General features: G+C 34.7%; 1 protein-coding gene across 1 annotated transcript in view; it reads right to left on the reverse strand.

Moving 5' to 3' along the window:
- Positions 1 to 3,659: 3,659 nt before the first annotated feature.
- CMSS1 (cms1 ribosomal small subunit homolog) overlaps positions 3,660 to 16,748 on the reverse strand; it is a 42,073-nt gene continuing 28,984 nt past the window's right edge. The window contains 7 exon segments of the mRNA XM_087967525.1: positions 3,660 to 3,882; positions 6,131 to 6,219; positions 6,985 to 7,072; positions 7,633 to 7,693; positions 8,271 to 8,373; positions 14,679 to 14,738; positions 16,476 to 16,605. Of these exon segments, the coding sequence (XP_087823651.1) occupies positions 3,799 to 3,882; positions 6,131 to 6,219; positions 6,985 to 7,072; positions 7,633 to 7,693; positions 8,271 to 8,373; positions 14,679 to 14,738; positions 16,476 to 16,605 (615 nt within the window). The 3' untranslated portion in view covers positions 3,660 to 3,798.

Below are 16,748 nucleotides of genomic sequence, written 5' to 3' on the forward strand. Positions count from 1 at the left end.
AAAGTATTGAACACAAAGCTGTATTACATTGCAAATTCATTTCCCTTTTTACCATGTTTAACTATGTATCAAGAAAGCACATGAAAAAATGTGGATTTAAACTATTTATCAGCACTGTAGTGATGACAAAATGGAATATCCTTTAAAATGCAATAGCCCAGTTTTATGGACTTTTAAATGTGTTGTGAATGTATAAGTCAAGACTATTGTGTATAGTGTTGCTAAATACACAATATCTTATGTTAGCTCACTGGTAAATTTAATCGTGACAATCACAACTGTGTAATATAAAATGTTTAATTTCAATTCCATAGAAAATTGCTCTTGTGCCTTACTTCATTCCTCATGTTTTTATTTATACAAATTATATGTAAATTATTTTTCATTCTGTAATATAGCATTCTAAGGGTTGAATGTGTGAGAACAACTGATGTATAGATTTTATACGTTCACATATTCTTTGTATTCATTCTTTTATGTGATTCTTTTGAACTCATGTGAATAAAATATGTGCCAGAATGGACTGAAGAAATTTGTGTGTGAATATAGGGTGGGAAGGTACTTTGGAAGCTTTCTGTTCTAACTCTCTGCTCCTGCAGGAGACCCCATACCATTCTGTAAAAAAAAAAAAATCCTCTTGAAAATAACTTCTGGAGGCAACTTCTGGAGGCAAGCTATTCCACTGATTAATTGTTCTCATTGTTAGGAAATGTCTTCTTAATTCTAGGTTGTATCACTCTAATGACCTTCCATCTATTCTTGTCTTGTAAGATCTGTTTTGTTGCTGTTAATAGACTTAATTGCAGTTTTACACCTAATCATATTGAAATGCTGGGTGCAGCATATTAACAGAGACAGTTCCTGTCTATTAACACATTTCTAGAAGGAAAACAGAAGGAAAGTAACTCAAATATTTAAGTGATAATGACTGTTTTGGAGTTATCAGTTATAACTTTCGTTTCTATTCTTAGTTTACAACTAGAATTGGAACCTAAGTTCTTCAAACTAAATTGTGCAGGTGCATATAATGATGCAGATCAAATTTAGATGCCTTAATATTTCATTATAACTATAATTACTTATACTGTATATATTAACAATATTAAAAGATAAATATTAGATATATTAAAAGATAAATATTAAAAATAAGTATATAATACTGTACTTTTTGCACTATGAGACACACTTCCCCCCCAAAAAAAGTGGGTGGAAATGTCTGTGCATCTTATAGAGCGAATGTTGCTGAAGCCTTGCCCCCCTGCCAGCCCCATCCTTTGGCTGTTCTCCCTCCATGCACCCTATTTTCACCCTCTGAACATCCCGTTTTTGGCCTGTTCCAGGTGGTGGGGATTGCGCTGCTGATCATTGCCAACCGCCACCCCACTGCTGTTTGCCGCTGCCAAATGGTGGCAGCAGCAATTAGCGGCGGCAATCCTTGCCGCCTGGAACGGGCCAAAAATGGGATACATGGAAGCTAAAAATGGGATGCGTGGAGGCCAAAAATTGGGTGCATGGAGGTGGTGATCCCTGCAGCCTGGAACAGTTGGTCGGCAGTATTCCGGGAGGCTGATCCAACCACCAATCAGCTGCTTGTGCTAAATCAGGCTGTGCTGAAGCCAATCAGGATGCTTGCTGCAAGGGGGCAAATTGATGGGAGGCAGAGGCAGATTTTTTTTGTTTTCCTTCCCAAAAGCTAGGTCTTATGGTCTGCAGTGTCTTATAGTGCAAAAAAAATAAAATAAATGGTAGTTATACTACCGAAAATGTCCAATGGCATCAAGTTAAATCATAAAGTAAGGAGAAAAACCATTTCAGCTAACTTTCTAGTGCCTAACGAAATAAAATAACTTAGGCTTCATAGGTAATACTGAGTTTTTTGAAGCTGTTTGTTGAAATTCTAATTATATTTTTTTAAAAAAAGGATTTTTAATATAAGGCAATTAAAATGAATATATGTGTGCATATCATACAAAAACCTACAAGTTTGCATATGTGAGTTTTTCCATAAATGATACAAATGATCACAATTAAATGCCACTGTAAGGCTACTTTCCAGTATCTTACTATATAATTATACATACATTTATGTAAGGTGTCTAATTGGAAGGATGACATATATTCAGGCCATTAGCCTTAGCTTATTTACAATATACAATCAAGCGGATCTTCCCTTTTATGGTCATAAAAGCTTTTCACATCGAATATTACAACATTGTATAAGGACATACATGAGTAATGGAAATGTATATATACAGTATATATGTCGGATGAAAACAGCATACTTAAATTACAGCACTACTTTTTAGGTACTAATACTAATTCCTACTGTGCCTATATTGGCACAAACAACCTTCTTGCAAGATTCTTACATTTTTTGTTTGACCTAAGTTAATACTGTATCTCATAAATGAATTCTAAATGTGCAGAGTGATCATTGCTATAGTTCAGGGAAGAATGAATGCACATAGTCATTATTAGAATTCTTACCTAGGCATGTTCTTACCTCAGCATACTGTAATCACTCTGTTTTTGTATATGTTGCTATAATTAGGTAATACAATTTTAAATGTAACTTAAAAACTTTTAAAATAAAATGCACAATGTGAGATGTTTATTCTGTAAAAAAACTTGCATAGTGTAAAGCAGGAATTTTTTTTTAAAAAAAACTGAATTCCATTTTTAAGCTTCCTGATACTGGATAGCTCAACAAAACCAACACTTTTTGTTCTGTATCAAGTGTCTTCCAATTGCTAAGATAGAATACATGTAGAATAGAATAGAATAGAATTGAATTGAATTCTTTATTGGCCAAGTGTGATTGGACACACGAGGAATTTGTCTTGGTGCAAATGCTCTCAATATACATAAAAGAAAAGATGCATTCATCAAGAGTCAAGAATCATAAGGTACGACACTCAATGATAGTCATAGGGTACAATAAGCAATCAAATCATACTAGGAAACAGCCAATATAAATCGTAAGGATACAAGCGACAAAGTTACAGTCATACAGTCACAAGTGGGAGGGATGGGTGATAAGGAGTGATGAAAAGATTAATAGTAATAATTAATAGTGCAGACTTTATAAATAGTTTGAACAGTGTTGAGGGAATTATTTGTTTAGCAGAGTGATGGCTTTCGGGGGAAAAATTGTGTCTAGTTGTTCTGGTGTGCAGTGCTCTATAGCATTGTTTTGAGGGAAGGAGTTGAAACAGTTTATGTCCAGGATGTGAGGGGTCTGTAAATATTTTCGCATACATACATATTCATGTACATACATACATATTCTTCCCAATGCAAAAGAGCATGGGAAGAAATTATTCTTTGCTTTAAGGGTTGCATAGTGATTGAATTTTGAGGGAAACTGGATTACAACAACATTGTGAAGGTGACAACAGGTTTAGGATATTTTCCATACCTGACAGGAATCCACGTTTTTCTAGCTCAACAACTTTTCAAGGCAAGCTATTTTTTATTGTGTTGCAGATGGAATAGGGACAGATTGCAGCTAAGATGTCCTGTCTTATATCTGATATATGATTTTAGTCATGATTTTAGTCATGTTTTCTAATGATTTCAATTCATTTCTCTTAGATATGGGATTTTAAAACAACTTCTAGGCCTTCCATGATAGAAATTTGAAAAAATTCCAGTGGACATCACACAGAATATTGTTTATTATAAAATAATGCTGGATGACAAAAGGATCTGCCACACATCTTCAGCTTTGTGCACTTTTAAAGGCAGCTCAATACAGCAGAGGCCAACGGATGATAGAATGAACTACAGGAATAATTATTAAAAGAGTCCCAACTTCACAGAGCCATTTCTGCATAGCTTGATTAATTCCATTTCTAGAAGATCAATTGTTTCTTTTTTTATCTGAAAAAAAATATTTACCAGCAATTACAATTAATGCAGACTTTTAAAAATAAGTTTAAACATACATAGCTAAAACCTTGCAGTTCTCCCATTTTAATATTTGCATAATAGAGCCTATAAATGGATATGAAATAGTAAGTATTCATTAGGATGCATAATAGATCAAACCTAATCATTTACTAATCAGCAGCTAATCATTTACTAATTAACTATTCTAAACCAGTAGCTTAACTACTCTATTATTTAAATTTGTCTGTAAAAATTCTTGAACTTGTTTGAATGATTATCATTTCTAATTTTAACAGTTTGAGTAACAATTACTATCAGTAAAGAAGTTAAACCAATTTCTACTGGGGTTACTGCCATACTTTGCTGCTTATTAAAAAGAATTTGGTGACCAAATAAGAAAGTGTCACCCTGGTCAGCTAAATGCTGTATCCCAGGCTGTGTTTGTGAAGTTGTTAGGTCTTGTCCCAGTGACAGGCGATTGAGTCTGGATGGGAAAAGGTGCGTAAGTGAGGATCTGGATGAAGAGAATCCTTTGAGAATGATGTGTCTTGGGAGGAAGTGCTACACTGAAGAGGCAAGTCTGTGATCTGAGTGTCCCCTTGGACTTCTGGCTCCTAACAGAACAGAAAGGCAAGGAGACCAGCATAGCTAATATGCCATTTGAAGCTTTACTTTTATGCAAGGACCTTTGTACAACAACTCATGCCCTCATCATTACTTCCTTAGATTACTGTGATATATGCCACAGCTGGCTGCCTTTAAAGACCACTTAGAAGTTTGACTTGGTCTAATATGGAGCAGTTCAGGTACTTACTGGTGTTCACTAATGGAAGCCCATTACTCTTATGCCATGGACCCTGCATTGACTTTGTATAAGAGTCTGGGTACAATCTAAAGTATTGGTTTTACCTATAGAATGTTCTTTATAGCTTAGCATCGGCTTACATTCAAAATTAGCTCAACCCCTTTGAGGAATCTCAAATTTGTGGGAAGTAAAAGCTCAGAGGAAATGCTTTTCTGAAGAATTCTAATCCTCTGAAGTAGCCTACCAATAAAGTTTCAACCTTGACACAGGATGTTTCATTTGGCCTTTGAAGAATAACACCTGGTTTTCAATTTTTTTTTTAGATCATTAGGATTTTATTACTTTTATTTTACAATGGATGGATTCAATCAATGGTTTCCACATTCTATAAAGCTGATGAGAGTTTTGTGAGATTGCAGTAAGGAATAAATGTAATAAATAAAGTAAATTTAACCTTTATAAAATGAAAAACATCCAGAAAGAAGGAAAATGTATAATTGTTATAAGGACATACATATCTCTGTAGACACCTGCCTCTTTTTAATTTTATTAACTGCAGTAGCTAATATGTAAATTTCACATTTGAAAAAAGGCCACAAGGGGGCACATTCTCTCTTTAGTTTTTGACATTTTTGTAGACCTTACTAGATAATTTTACCATTATTATAGAAAAAGAGTATTATATATATTTGTATATAAATGAAACATTTTTCGATTTATTTTTAATAATACTGTCCTTTTAAAAATAATTAAATGTATGAAATTGTATTAATTAACTGCAAGAATAATAATATAACTTATTTTAGTTATCCTTTATGAAAACTTTATATTCAGATGTTTTGCTTTATCACCGAAGTTTTTTTCATAAGTACAAGATTAGTTGGTGTAAGTTTTAAACATTTTTTAAAACTCCCTCTTTAGTTGGAAGTTAGGATTTGAAAGCAGAATCCTTATCAGTAAATCAACCAAAGATTTGCTAAATGATTTCTAGATCTGTTTTAAGATCAGCTATGATCTACAATCTCTACAATTTGAGAATAAGAAACTAAAGTATTACTATTCTTGATGAATTCAGACTGTTCTCAGATAGGCTTTCTCTCAAACTCTGGCCCCTTGCTTTTAATATCCTAGAGATCTAGTCACATTTAACTTTTTTTGTAAAGCAATTGGGGTTTGAGATCCTTATGCTGCACTGGTAATAATTTAATTTAAATTATGGTAATTTTCTGGCTATTGATTCAAGATAAAAGCTTGCTATCTTCCAGGAATTGTGAGAAGTGGGTATAATGCAAATGTGAAATTGTAAACAAGGCAACTTTTCAGTTTGGAATGTATAAAATCCTACTTCCCTTCTCTTAAAAGTCTAGAATATAAACTATAAAATGTCACCATCAACACCCAACAAGCAACATGAACAGAGACAAAAGTTTGTACCTCTGGGATGTCAATTAATCTTCTTAACTTCTGATCCCTATGGTTCCAGTCTAAGATAAAATATTTCAAGGAAGTCAGCTTAAGGCCTTCTGAGGAGAAAGGAAAATATGGCTACAGATAACAGAACATCTGCATGTCAAAATGATTCTTAAGAGTTGTTGCTATTCCATTCAAAGGCAGGTAACTTTTGCAGATTTAGGCCTGTCCATCTCAGCAGTTTAAATCAAAGATCCTGTTCAGCTTCTGAGTCAATCTTCCATTTTGACATAAAAGGAGGAAAAGCCAGGTCTTCAAAGTCTTATGGAAGATTTAAAGGGTGGAGGCCTGCCATATTTCAGGGGTCATAATGTTCCATAGGACAGGAGCTACGACACGGAAACCAAGCTTCCTGGTTCCAATCAGAAGACAACATTTGGGAGAAGGGACCAGCTAGATGTCCTTAGGGAAAGGCGGTCCCACATGTAGCCTTGCCATATGCTATATAGGACTTTAAAGGTGATGATCAGCACCTTGAATAGTATCTGGAAAGAAACTGGCACCCAGTGTAGTTTGAGCAGCAGAAGTGCTAAATAAATAAATCTAAGGACCCCATTACTGTGTGCGCTGCTGTATTCTGGACCAGTTGAAATTTTTGGGTGGTCTTCTAAATAGGCATGAAGTGATTCAATTGCACACACAAAAGGAACAGGGTTTGTGTCATGACACTGTTTTAATGAATTCACTTAACACCTTTTGTGCAGCAGCTCTTATTTCAGTAATTCTTAGCTTTTTAAAATTCTTCCTCTGATTGGAATAATTGAAAAATAATTATGTTTCATTTTCACATAACTTTAAATTATATTGTAACTTTCTACCTTGTTGTATTAGTGCTTTTATCCTTCCAGGTGTTCCAACTCCCACATGAACAACCTCTTTTTCCAGCATTTGCATTTGTTCTTGTATCTATTTCAAGAAACCAGAAAGGGGGGAAAGTAGATTAGGAGACAAGAAACTTAATTATAATCATTTCTTCTTTTCTCTAAAAGGTTCAAAATTGTATTACGTGACAACTCTATATGGAAATTCAACATTGTTATATGGAAAAACAATACAGCAAAGCTCAAAATCTATAGTTGAGCCAATCTACTTTATGGCAGGGCCCAACGGCTTATCGACTTATTTCATGTAATTGCTGATTTTTCATGTCTGAACACAAATTGTTTCTCAGTTCCCCTGCTCCAAAAGTCTTACACTATGCAGAATGATGTACACATGTTCACTTTTTTCCTATTTATGCTTCCTTGGAAAATGAAACATTATGTGTTTCTTTAGAGCTTCGATGCCCTCTGCCAGCCATCAAGCTATTATGGTTATTCCTGCACTCCTTAAAAGTGGAAATGGGAGGAAGGGTGGGAGAGAGGGAGAGAGGAAGGAAGGAAGGAAAGAAAGAAGACTATATACATATACTTGCACCATATTTATATTTAGATAAAATTATGGTACTTCCCTTTTACTGTATTTACCTTTAAATGTTTTGCAAATAATTTCATAACCTTCCCATCTCCTTTGAACGTTGCCATTGATCTAAGAAAGAACATCCTGTTAATAAAAAGAAAGCTGAAAACATGAAAACGACAGAATTTTTGCACTAAAATTTATCCAAAAGAAAACGAAAACAGAAAAATATACATTAATTCCATTATGTAACTTGAAAGCCATACTTATGGGGCTTTTCTTCCTCAGCCAGGAGGAAAAAGGAATATTTTTGATCTGTATGCAAGAAGGTTCAGGTTCAGTTCCTGAAGACTCATGCAAGTGGGAGCTAAGCCAAGGCATCTTGCAGCTGCTTCTTTCAAGCTTTTGACATAGTCTACTGATAGCTAATATCACCCGACTTGGTTAGGATACAGTTGACTAGGATGCATTTTTTATTTCATCCCCTGAATTAAAACTTTGCATATATGAATTCCTTTTTTTTAAACGCAGTTCAAATATATAGGCTGGGACTACACCAGTATGTTTCCCAAGTATTGTGAGACCAGGATTTAGAGAATGACCCAGCCCTGTTACCAATAGTGATTGAGAAAACCTGATACCCTAGTTGTCCCTTTCATTAGGTGGTTTTGGGGAAAGGATTCTCTCCTGATGGCAAACAAGATACCTGATGAGTTCCAGACACCGGAGAGCAGATCCGCAAATTACTAGCATCACTACTGATGACTTCTCTGTGTGGTTTTTACGGAGCTTTGCCCATTTAGGACAGACTGAAATGTGAAAAACAAAGATTTAATAAATACAGTAATGTGACATTATATTAGAAAATAATGAGGAAGCCTCCTAATGGAGCACAGACTGTGCCTACACAATTAACTAATATCCTAAATAAATGAATCATGTAACAGCTTCTTTATTTTAAAAATAGATATACAGGGTGTACCAAAAGCCAGAAACCATAGGCCAATCACAATGTTCTATTAACTTTATTAATGTCCCCCCCTCCCCCCCGAAATGTACTTAGGAATGTTCAAAGATCAGGTATCAACTGAGTAAGGAAATATTTAGAAGAAAATGGCCACAAATTTGAACATTTAATGTTATTTATATAATAGGTTTATAGGCCTGCCTGACTTTCGATATATTCTGTAATGAAAAATGAAAGTGCATCCTAAATAATAGCTTACCATACTGTTCTTGAACACATAAAAGAAAAAAAGAAAATTACTAGTGAATTAACAAAAAAACAACTAGCAAAGTTAAATGTACGCATTAAATAGATAAGTTAAATGGAAGGTAGAAGATAATACATATTCTATAATATATTAATATTATTATAGAATATTCTACTCGATGCAATCCCAACTCTTTGAACTCCAGTAATTTACATTAAAAAGTGACCAATATGTAGCCATGCAAGAAAAAAAAGACACAAATATTGTTAGGGTGGAACTTAACATGAAGCCCACAGAGCAAAGCTATGCCATTGCCATTAAATTCTAGAAAATACAAACTCTTTCTCAGTCGATTTAATGCCTTGGTTGTAATGTGATTGGTAATCTGCATAAACTATTATAAAATAATGCCAACTTTCTTAAGAATAACTGTTACCAGGCTATTTGACTTTAATATAACTGTCTAAATTCTGTAAGCAATCTACATTCTTTGTCACTGGAATGTGCCAAAAGAAGATAAAATACTCTCAATACAAATTAAATCAAACATATAATGTATAATAGCTTCAAACTCAAGACCTCTACAAAGGTATTTGGATAAATTTGCTATTTAAGTATGCAATAACTATTGTTAGGAATCTTTGTTATATTAAAACTATCTTAGATACATGAGATATAAAAATTGGAAGGAATCTTAGAAAACATCTAGTCCCAGCCCCTGCAAAGTCTTAAAGAGGCACATATTTCACAGGTAGTTCTCAACTTACAAGTGCAATTGAGCCTGGTATCTACATTGTTAAGGGAAGCAGTCATTAAATATAATGTCATGGGACTACCCATGTGATTGCTTTGCTCAATGACTGCAATCCTGGCACTCCTGCCGGATATGGCCGTAAGTGATCATACAGGTCATTAAGTGGATAGAGTAAGGAGTGCAAGATGACTCACAGGAAGGGAAGTCAGAATGCTCAGGAGCTGGCTTCCGGTTTGGGCTTCTTCGGCGACGGACCGAAATCTGCGATCGTGAGCGGTTTTGATTCGTGCTCGCCGCTGGAGCGCCCTGATCCTTTGGATATGGGGCTGAAGTCACCCCATAGAGGTGGCGAAGAGGGGGGAGACTGCCAGCTGAGTTGAGGGAAGCCGCATCTTTCCTCCTCAGCTTGTCTTTACTCCCTTTCCCAAAGGCGGTTGCAGTGGTGGTCAGAAATGGCCACCTCAAAGAGGAACCCAACCAGACAAGATTGAGCAGGGGGAAGACAAAGGGGAGAGCTTGACAGACTGGGCTAAGCAGAGATAACATCTATGCAAGGTACCCTGGAATTTAAATTACTTCTAAAAGATTTTTTTTTTAAACAGACTTTATTCAGTTTTCACATTAAAAACAAAAATCTCTTTTTAGTGGACAACATATTTCCGGGTCATCATCTTTACATACAAATATGACAGAAATTATACATTGATATATGCATACTTAATTCTATTATTACCTTTTCCATTCCAAATTTTCAGTAAGGAGAGAAACAAACACATTAATTCTAGCCTCTTTCATTAATTTCAATCAATTTTGTTTCATTTCAATTATTTCAAATATAATCCTTTAATATTTATTTTTAAACGTAAAGATAAACAATATATATTTGCCTAATAAATAATAATAAGGTTTAATTCTAAATTCTTTCATTAATCCCAATCTAAACATTTTTTAAATTTCATTTCAATTATTTCAAGTATAATCCTTAATATTTATTTTAAAAATAAAAATAAACAATATATATTTGCCTAATAATGGTAATAATGAAGTTCAATGTCTCTCCTTGCTTTTAATAATCTATATTAAACTTATTAAGCTTATTAATTTAGCTGGTTCTTTAGTCTTTCACATTCCCTTTCCATTACACTTTTTTTTTTATAAATTCTAAATTAATACAGATCTTAACACACACACACACACACACACACACAAAAGAACAAGTATAAGTTTCCCCTTTTACTATTTTAAGTGTTCCACCTTAATGATTAGAATATACCTTTATTCCCTCATCTTAATTCCCAATAAACCATTAGTCATTACATCTTCTCAATTGGATTCCACAGCATATTTCCCCCCCTTTAATAAGAGTTATCAGTATCTATATTACCCTATTTTCTAAATATTTTTAATTGCAGAAATATTCTTATTACCCCTTGTCACCCTGCAGAATCCCCCCCTTAATTCATCAACCATTATCTCTGAAAAGGCAATTTCTTTTCAACATTTTACTAGTTCTGTGTTTCTCTCTTTCACACGCGTGTTTCCCACTGCTTCTCCTCCCCCTCTCTTGCCCGTGTCTTTTCTCATTCTTTCTGCATTTCCTGACTTCACAATCTGTGATCGTGAGCGGTTTTGATTCGTGCTCGCTGCTGGAGCGCCCTGATCCTTTGGATATGGGGCTGAAGTCACCCCATAGAGGTGGCGAAGAGGGGGGAGACTGCCAGCTGAGTTGAGGGGAGCCGCATCTTTCCTCCTCAGCTGGTCTTTACTCCCTTTCCCAAAGGCGGTTGCAGTGGTGGTCAGAAATGGCCACCTCAAAGAGGAACCCAACCAGACAAGATTGAGCAGGGGGAAGACAAAGGGGAGAGCTTGACAGACTGGGCTAAGCAGAGATAACATCTATGCAAGGTACCCTGGAATTTAAATTACTTCTAAAAGATTTTTAAAGTGGCGAAGGAGAGAGGGAAAAGGAAAAAAGATTTTTTTTCTCACACCAACAACTGCAATTGGCTTCGAATGTTAAAAAAAGAAGGGATTTAAGCAAGAAATTTGTGTTAATCTACTTTGACACTAACAGGCAATTTTAAGCTGAAATTAAAGTGTCAAAGGGAAAACAAGGACTTTCTGGATATTCCAAAGCCTTTAAAAGGAGGAAAGTAGAGGAAAAAAGAAAGGGTGGGACTTGGAAACAGCAGAGAGTACCACCTGGAAATAAAAAGAATTAACAGTGGAATTTTAACAAGACTTCCAAAGGATACATTGTAACTGAAACTTTGTTACAAGATAGCAGAGCCCCCGGAAAGGGAAAGTGGAAAAAAGAAGCAAGAAGAAACAGTTTTGGATCATTTGGTGATTTTTGGAATTTTGGGTGTTGGATTTCTAGTGGACTGAACTAAAATTGATCGGGTGGTTGTTTAAAAGTGCTTAAAATGGCAGTACTCCTTGAGGAACTAAAAATGGAACTTAAAAAATGAAAAAAGAGAAGCAAGAGGGGCAGGATCCTTTGACTTCGCACTTCAGTTCTTAGAAATGAAGATTTTGAACTATGAAAAACAACAAGAAATGCTTGAAGAACAAGAAGGGCTGGACAAAGAAGAAGCCATCTTTAACGACCAAACAATTCCATGTGGGGTAAAATGGGAAAAGGGGGGAATGGGAGTAAAAAAAACTCAAGATCTGAGGAAACAATTAAAAAAAAAGAATAGTTTGAAAAGTAAATATAATACTAGAGAGAAGCAGAAGAGAGGATTACAGAAGGGAGAATCAGAGGGATAGGAGGACAAAAAGGGTGGTGAGAAAAAGAGGGGAAGATTAAAAGGAAAAGAAGTCATAAGGGATGGAAACAAGAAATAAAGAAACAGGGGAAACGTACAAGGATTAAAGGTATTAGCCTATTTAAAATACATAGAGATAATGGTTAAAATATAAATTGAAAGAGAGGATTCTGCAAGGGTACAAGAGATAGCGTTGTTGTATTGGAAATAGTAATGAGTTAGAAAATATGAAACATAGGTGATTAAAGTGAAAGACAAAACTGGTATTGTTATGTAATGGAACGTTTGTTAATAATTAAATGAAATAAAGAGAGAAAGGGAACAAAAGTAAAAGAAGAGGGAATAAGAGGAATGAATGAAAATCTGTTCTTAACGATTTATAAAATATAATTGAAAAGAAATGTAAAACATTTATAATGAAATCAATATCAGTTGTCAGGATAAATATGAATAGAATAACCATTTTATTCATTATTATTATATATTTTTTCTTTTTTTAGAATTTAGTGTGTATTTTTAAGGGAAAGTACCAAGCGGAATTTGGTTGATAAGAGTTATATGATATAAAATAGATATTAGAAACTGGAAGTTAGAAACTGGAAGTTATCATTGTATAATGTATAAATTAAATGAGATTTGAATGGATAACAACTATAAGATATAAAGGTGATACATTCTATTTGGTAATCACAGAGGAAACCTTGCTTTTTAATGCCTGGAAGGAGAGGGAATTGTTTTTTCTTTTTCTTTTCCCTTTCGGGACGATGATGGAAAAAGAATGTATGAAATTGTAAGCAGGACAGGCAAAAGTACAAATATAATGACTAGAAAGATATAGAAATTTAGAAAAAGATATGTAATTGAATTAGAAAGGAATGAAATAATCAGAAATTGAAGGGTGTGGGGCGTGGTGACCAAGCAACGCTGGATGGACCGATCAGGCCGATCTAGAGGCGGGGGGAGACCCGGCGGCGTGGCGACAGAGGGCGGGAAGGTCAGGTGGGCTGCGGGGGGGCAAAGGGGAGGAGGAGGAAAGAATAAGGCTGAGGAAAGTAAGGGAAGGAAAAAATTATTGAGAAAATGATAAAATAGTGACAAGATACGCAATAGAATATAAAGATGAATATATAATTGAGATTATGTCTGTATGGAGATGTGATAACCTGGAATCATGCTGCTCTCAGAAAAGATATTTTATTTGTATGATGTTTTGTGAAAATCCAAATAAAACTTTTACCAAAAAAAAAAAAAAAGAATGCTCAGGAGCTGTAAAGCCTCCCTGCCAAAATCCAGGCATTTTCAGAGACCTGTGCTGGGCCTCCTAGAGCATTCCCGAGAACTCCGTACTGACTACTGAATCACGCTGCCTCTTTGCTTTCTGCTTAGATATTGGCATCCTCTTGTATGATTGAGAATCAGGAACTTGCTGATTGAATTCAGCCACCCACTCCATGAGTGGAAGGCAACTGAATTCTTTCAGTGGGGTGGAGAAGCAGAGCTGAAATTATTAGCATGTGGGCTGTTTCTTCATCTGGTTGAAGGAATTCAACTCAACTCCACGTGTGGAAGGGAACTTTCAAACCATCAGGATCTAAGTTCCATTTCTGCACCTTGCAGGAGGATGTCATGCAGAAGGGTGCAGAAATAGAACTCAAATCATGAGTTGTTTCTCCACTCCGCTTGAAGCCATAATGGATAACTGTTGTTACTTAATGCTGTACAACTAAGAACTTGGATTACATTTTCAGGAAGCTGAAAAGTTTAACTCCCTCAGCAGGCAGCTCTTTCAGCCAGTCTCCAAAAAGAAGAGGGATTCTTCTCAGCTTGCAAACTTCCCTGATGGCTTCCTCATTGACATTCTGAGAAGCTGACAGAAAAAATTACAAATGGCAAGCACAAAATTGCGGGCACCTGGAAAGAGCTCATATCTGTGAACAGATTGCCAAGCATCCAGATCGCGATTACATAAATCTCATAGGTAATATTTGTTGGTATAACTGAAAATAAAGCAACAACAACAAAACTTTAAATGTGTTTCAAAATTAAACATATTTAAGTCCATTTTTCAATTCAGCTTTTACAGAGGGATTTTTAAAATGGTTTGTTCTTCCTATTGGATGGGAGTCTTTAGTTCCTGAGTCTTTAGTTTTTGATTATCAGCGCTCAATTATACCCAAACTACATTATGAATATAGCATATGAAACTAGAAGTTACATTGTTCAACATGACAGAATAATACTTTCTACTATAAAGTAAGCATTTTTGAAAAAAGCATAATATAAACACACGCATGTACAGTATATTATCTCAAATTATTTTAAGCCTTTTAAGAAAAGAATGACATAGAATAATTTCTGACTAAATTACTACTTACTTTCTTTCAGGTAGGAAGTAAAGCTGTGGGTGAGATCATTGGCAGGGAGGAAACAGGAATCTGAAACCATAATAGACAACTATTGTTGCTTAATGTATAGCTAAATCCTTGGATTAAATTTTCAGGAAGCTGCTTTGTTATAAACCGGGAAAAATGCTCTTTCAGAAAGCAGAATTTTGCAAGCACCCAAAATTAATAACAAAAAGCTTTAAAGTGGATTAACCAAATGATGGGAACAATATTTAGATTCTTTTCAAAGTTATCTTCCCATTATCCTTAAATATATTTTTATTGAACTGGATGTATTTGTGATGAGATACTTTGTAGCTTTCTCATTTGAGACCAGGGTTAACCACTATGACAAAATATATTGTGCAAACTGTTAAGCCACTAGTCCAACCCAGAACAGCAAATCCAAGGTGAGTTTCAGACTGTCAACAGCTCTCAGCAACAATATTGCATAGGTATGTTGTCTTACTTCCCTTAATGGGATTTCTTTAGTGATTACAAAACAGTCTAAATACAAAACCCACACATACATAGGCTAAATGTAAATAAAAGATTGAACCTTGCTTCTTATAAATATCCATGAACAGGAGCAGGACAACTCTATCATAAAAACTTTATGTGGAAGCATTCTTAAATATATCTAATAGCTGGTTATGAAATTTTGAGAATTATTCCAAAACTTTTTTTCATTTTCAGTCATGTAGTTCTGTGATTTATAAAGTATTTTGTTAGCTAAATAAAATAAGTATTCACATAGTGCTCTTCATATACATTCCAGGACAATTTATTTAATAACAGAATAAAAGTATAAATCCATGACATATATAGCAAGTCAGCACGGAGAACAATAATGAATTATGCAAATATAAGGAGATCACAATCTTCTACCAGACTCTCTTGATATTCATATATTTTCTTCATGTAGAAATTCCAGCAAATCTTTCTTTCATTGATATTACCGTAAAATAATATCTTATTCCAAGATTTGTCACGCTATTGGGTACTAAAAAGAAAAAAGCTAATAGAAATCAAGTATTGATACTGTATAGCAGGGGTGTCAAACTTGCGGCCTATTGGCCAGATGCGACACGCGCTGGCCACCCCCACCCCTGGTTTAGCGAAGGGGGGGAAGTCACGATATGCCACATGATGACAGTGTGATGATGTGAGTTTGACACCGCTGCTATATAGCAATGTAATAGGGCAAACTCATTACAGGACACTGATTAACTCATTGCTTTATGGTGCATTAAGGTGCAAAATGGTGAAGCAAATTAGCTGCATATCTTCTAGTTACAAAATAATTCTATTTTGCTTTGCTAATTTAAATTTTATTCTATGCCTCAATTAAGTGATTCCAAAACTTTGATCAATTAAATAAATTAGATCAATTAAAAATATCTGAGCTATCAATTGAAAAGCCCTTGTTTATATTTATATAGAGTTTTATTCATTTAAAGTCCCTGCTGCCAGGCATAAGATAGCACAAGTTAGTGGTATGAATATGAATGCTTGTCTCTCTACAATTTTATGATTATGCTAATGATAAATGTTCTGTCAAACCATAGCCATCATATGGTTATAGAGTATTAGTTCACACAAACACTTCGAAAAGCAGCATCTGAAAAGTGTGGGAGCTACCAGAAGGTATGTTTTGTTTATTTTTTTTGGTCAAACAATACTCAGAAATCACACACAAATAATACTTCATAAGAAAGAAATGTTGTTACAAACTTTTTTTAAAATTTAATATCCTGAATAATACCTCACTAATTTTCTCCTTATTACCTGGCAGTTTTAATTCTTCTAGTTCAATCACAGAACGTTTGGCTCCAAAATGTTCATTGAGCATTTTTTGTACATCTGCTGGGACACCTGGCTTTGGTACAGTTTCTGTGAGAAGATCAGAAATTTTTTTCTAAAAAAGGAAAGGAAAAAAGAAAGGCATAGTCCATATGATATGGAGCCAACAAATACATTTCAATTTTTTCATTTGCTTCTAAACTGGACAATGATAGCCATTTATATCCCAATACTTGAAAAATGTTATAGCTTACAACA

This window comes from Notechis scutatus, chromosome 5, assembly GCF_049901735.1.
Source record: "Notechis scutatus isolate UNSWTSFEM ecotype Mainland chromosome 5, rNotScu1.2, whole genome shotgun sequence".
Lineage (NCBI taxonomy): Eukaryota > Metazoa > Chordata > Lepidosauria > Squamata > Elapidae > Notechis > Notechis scutatus.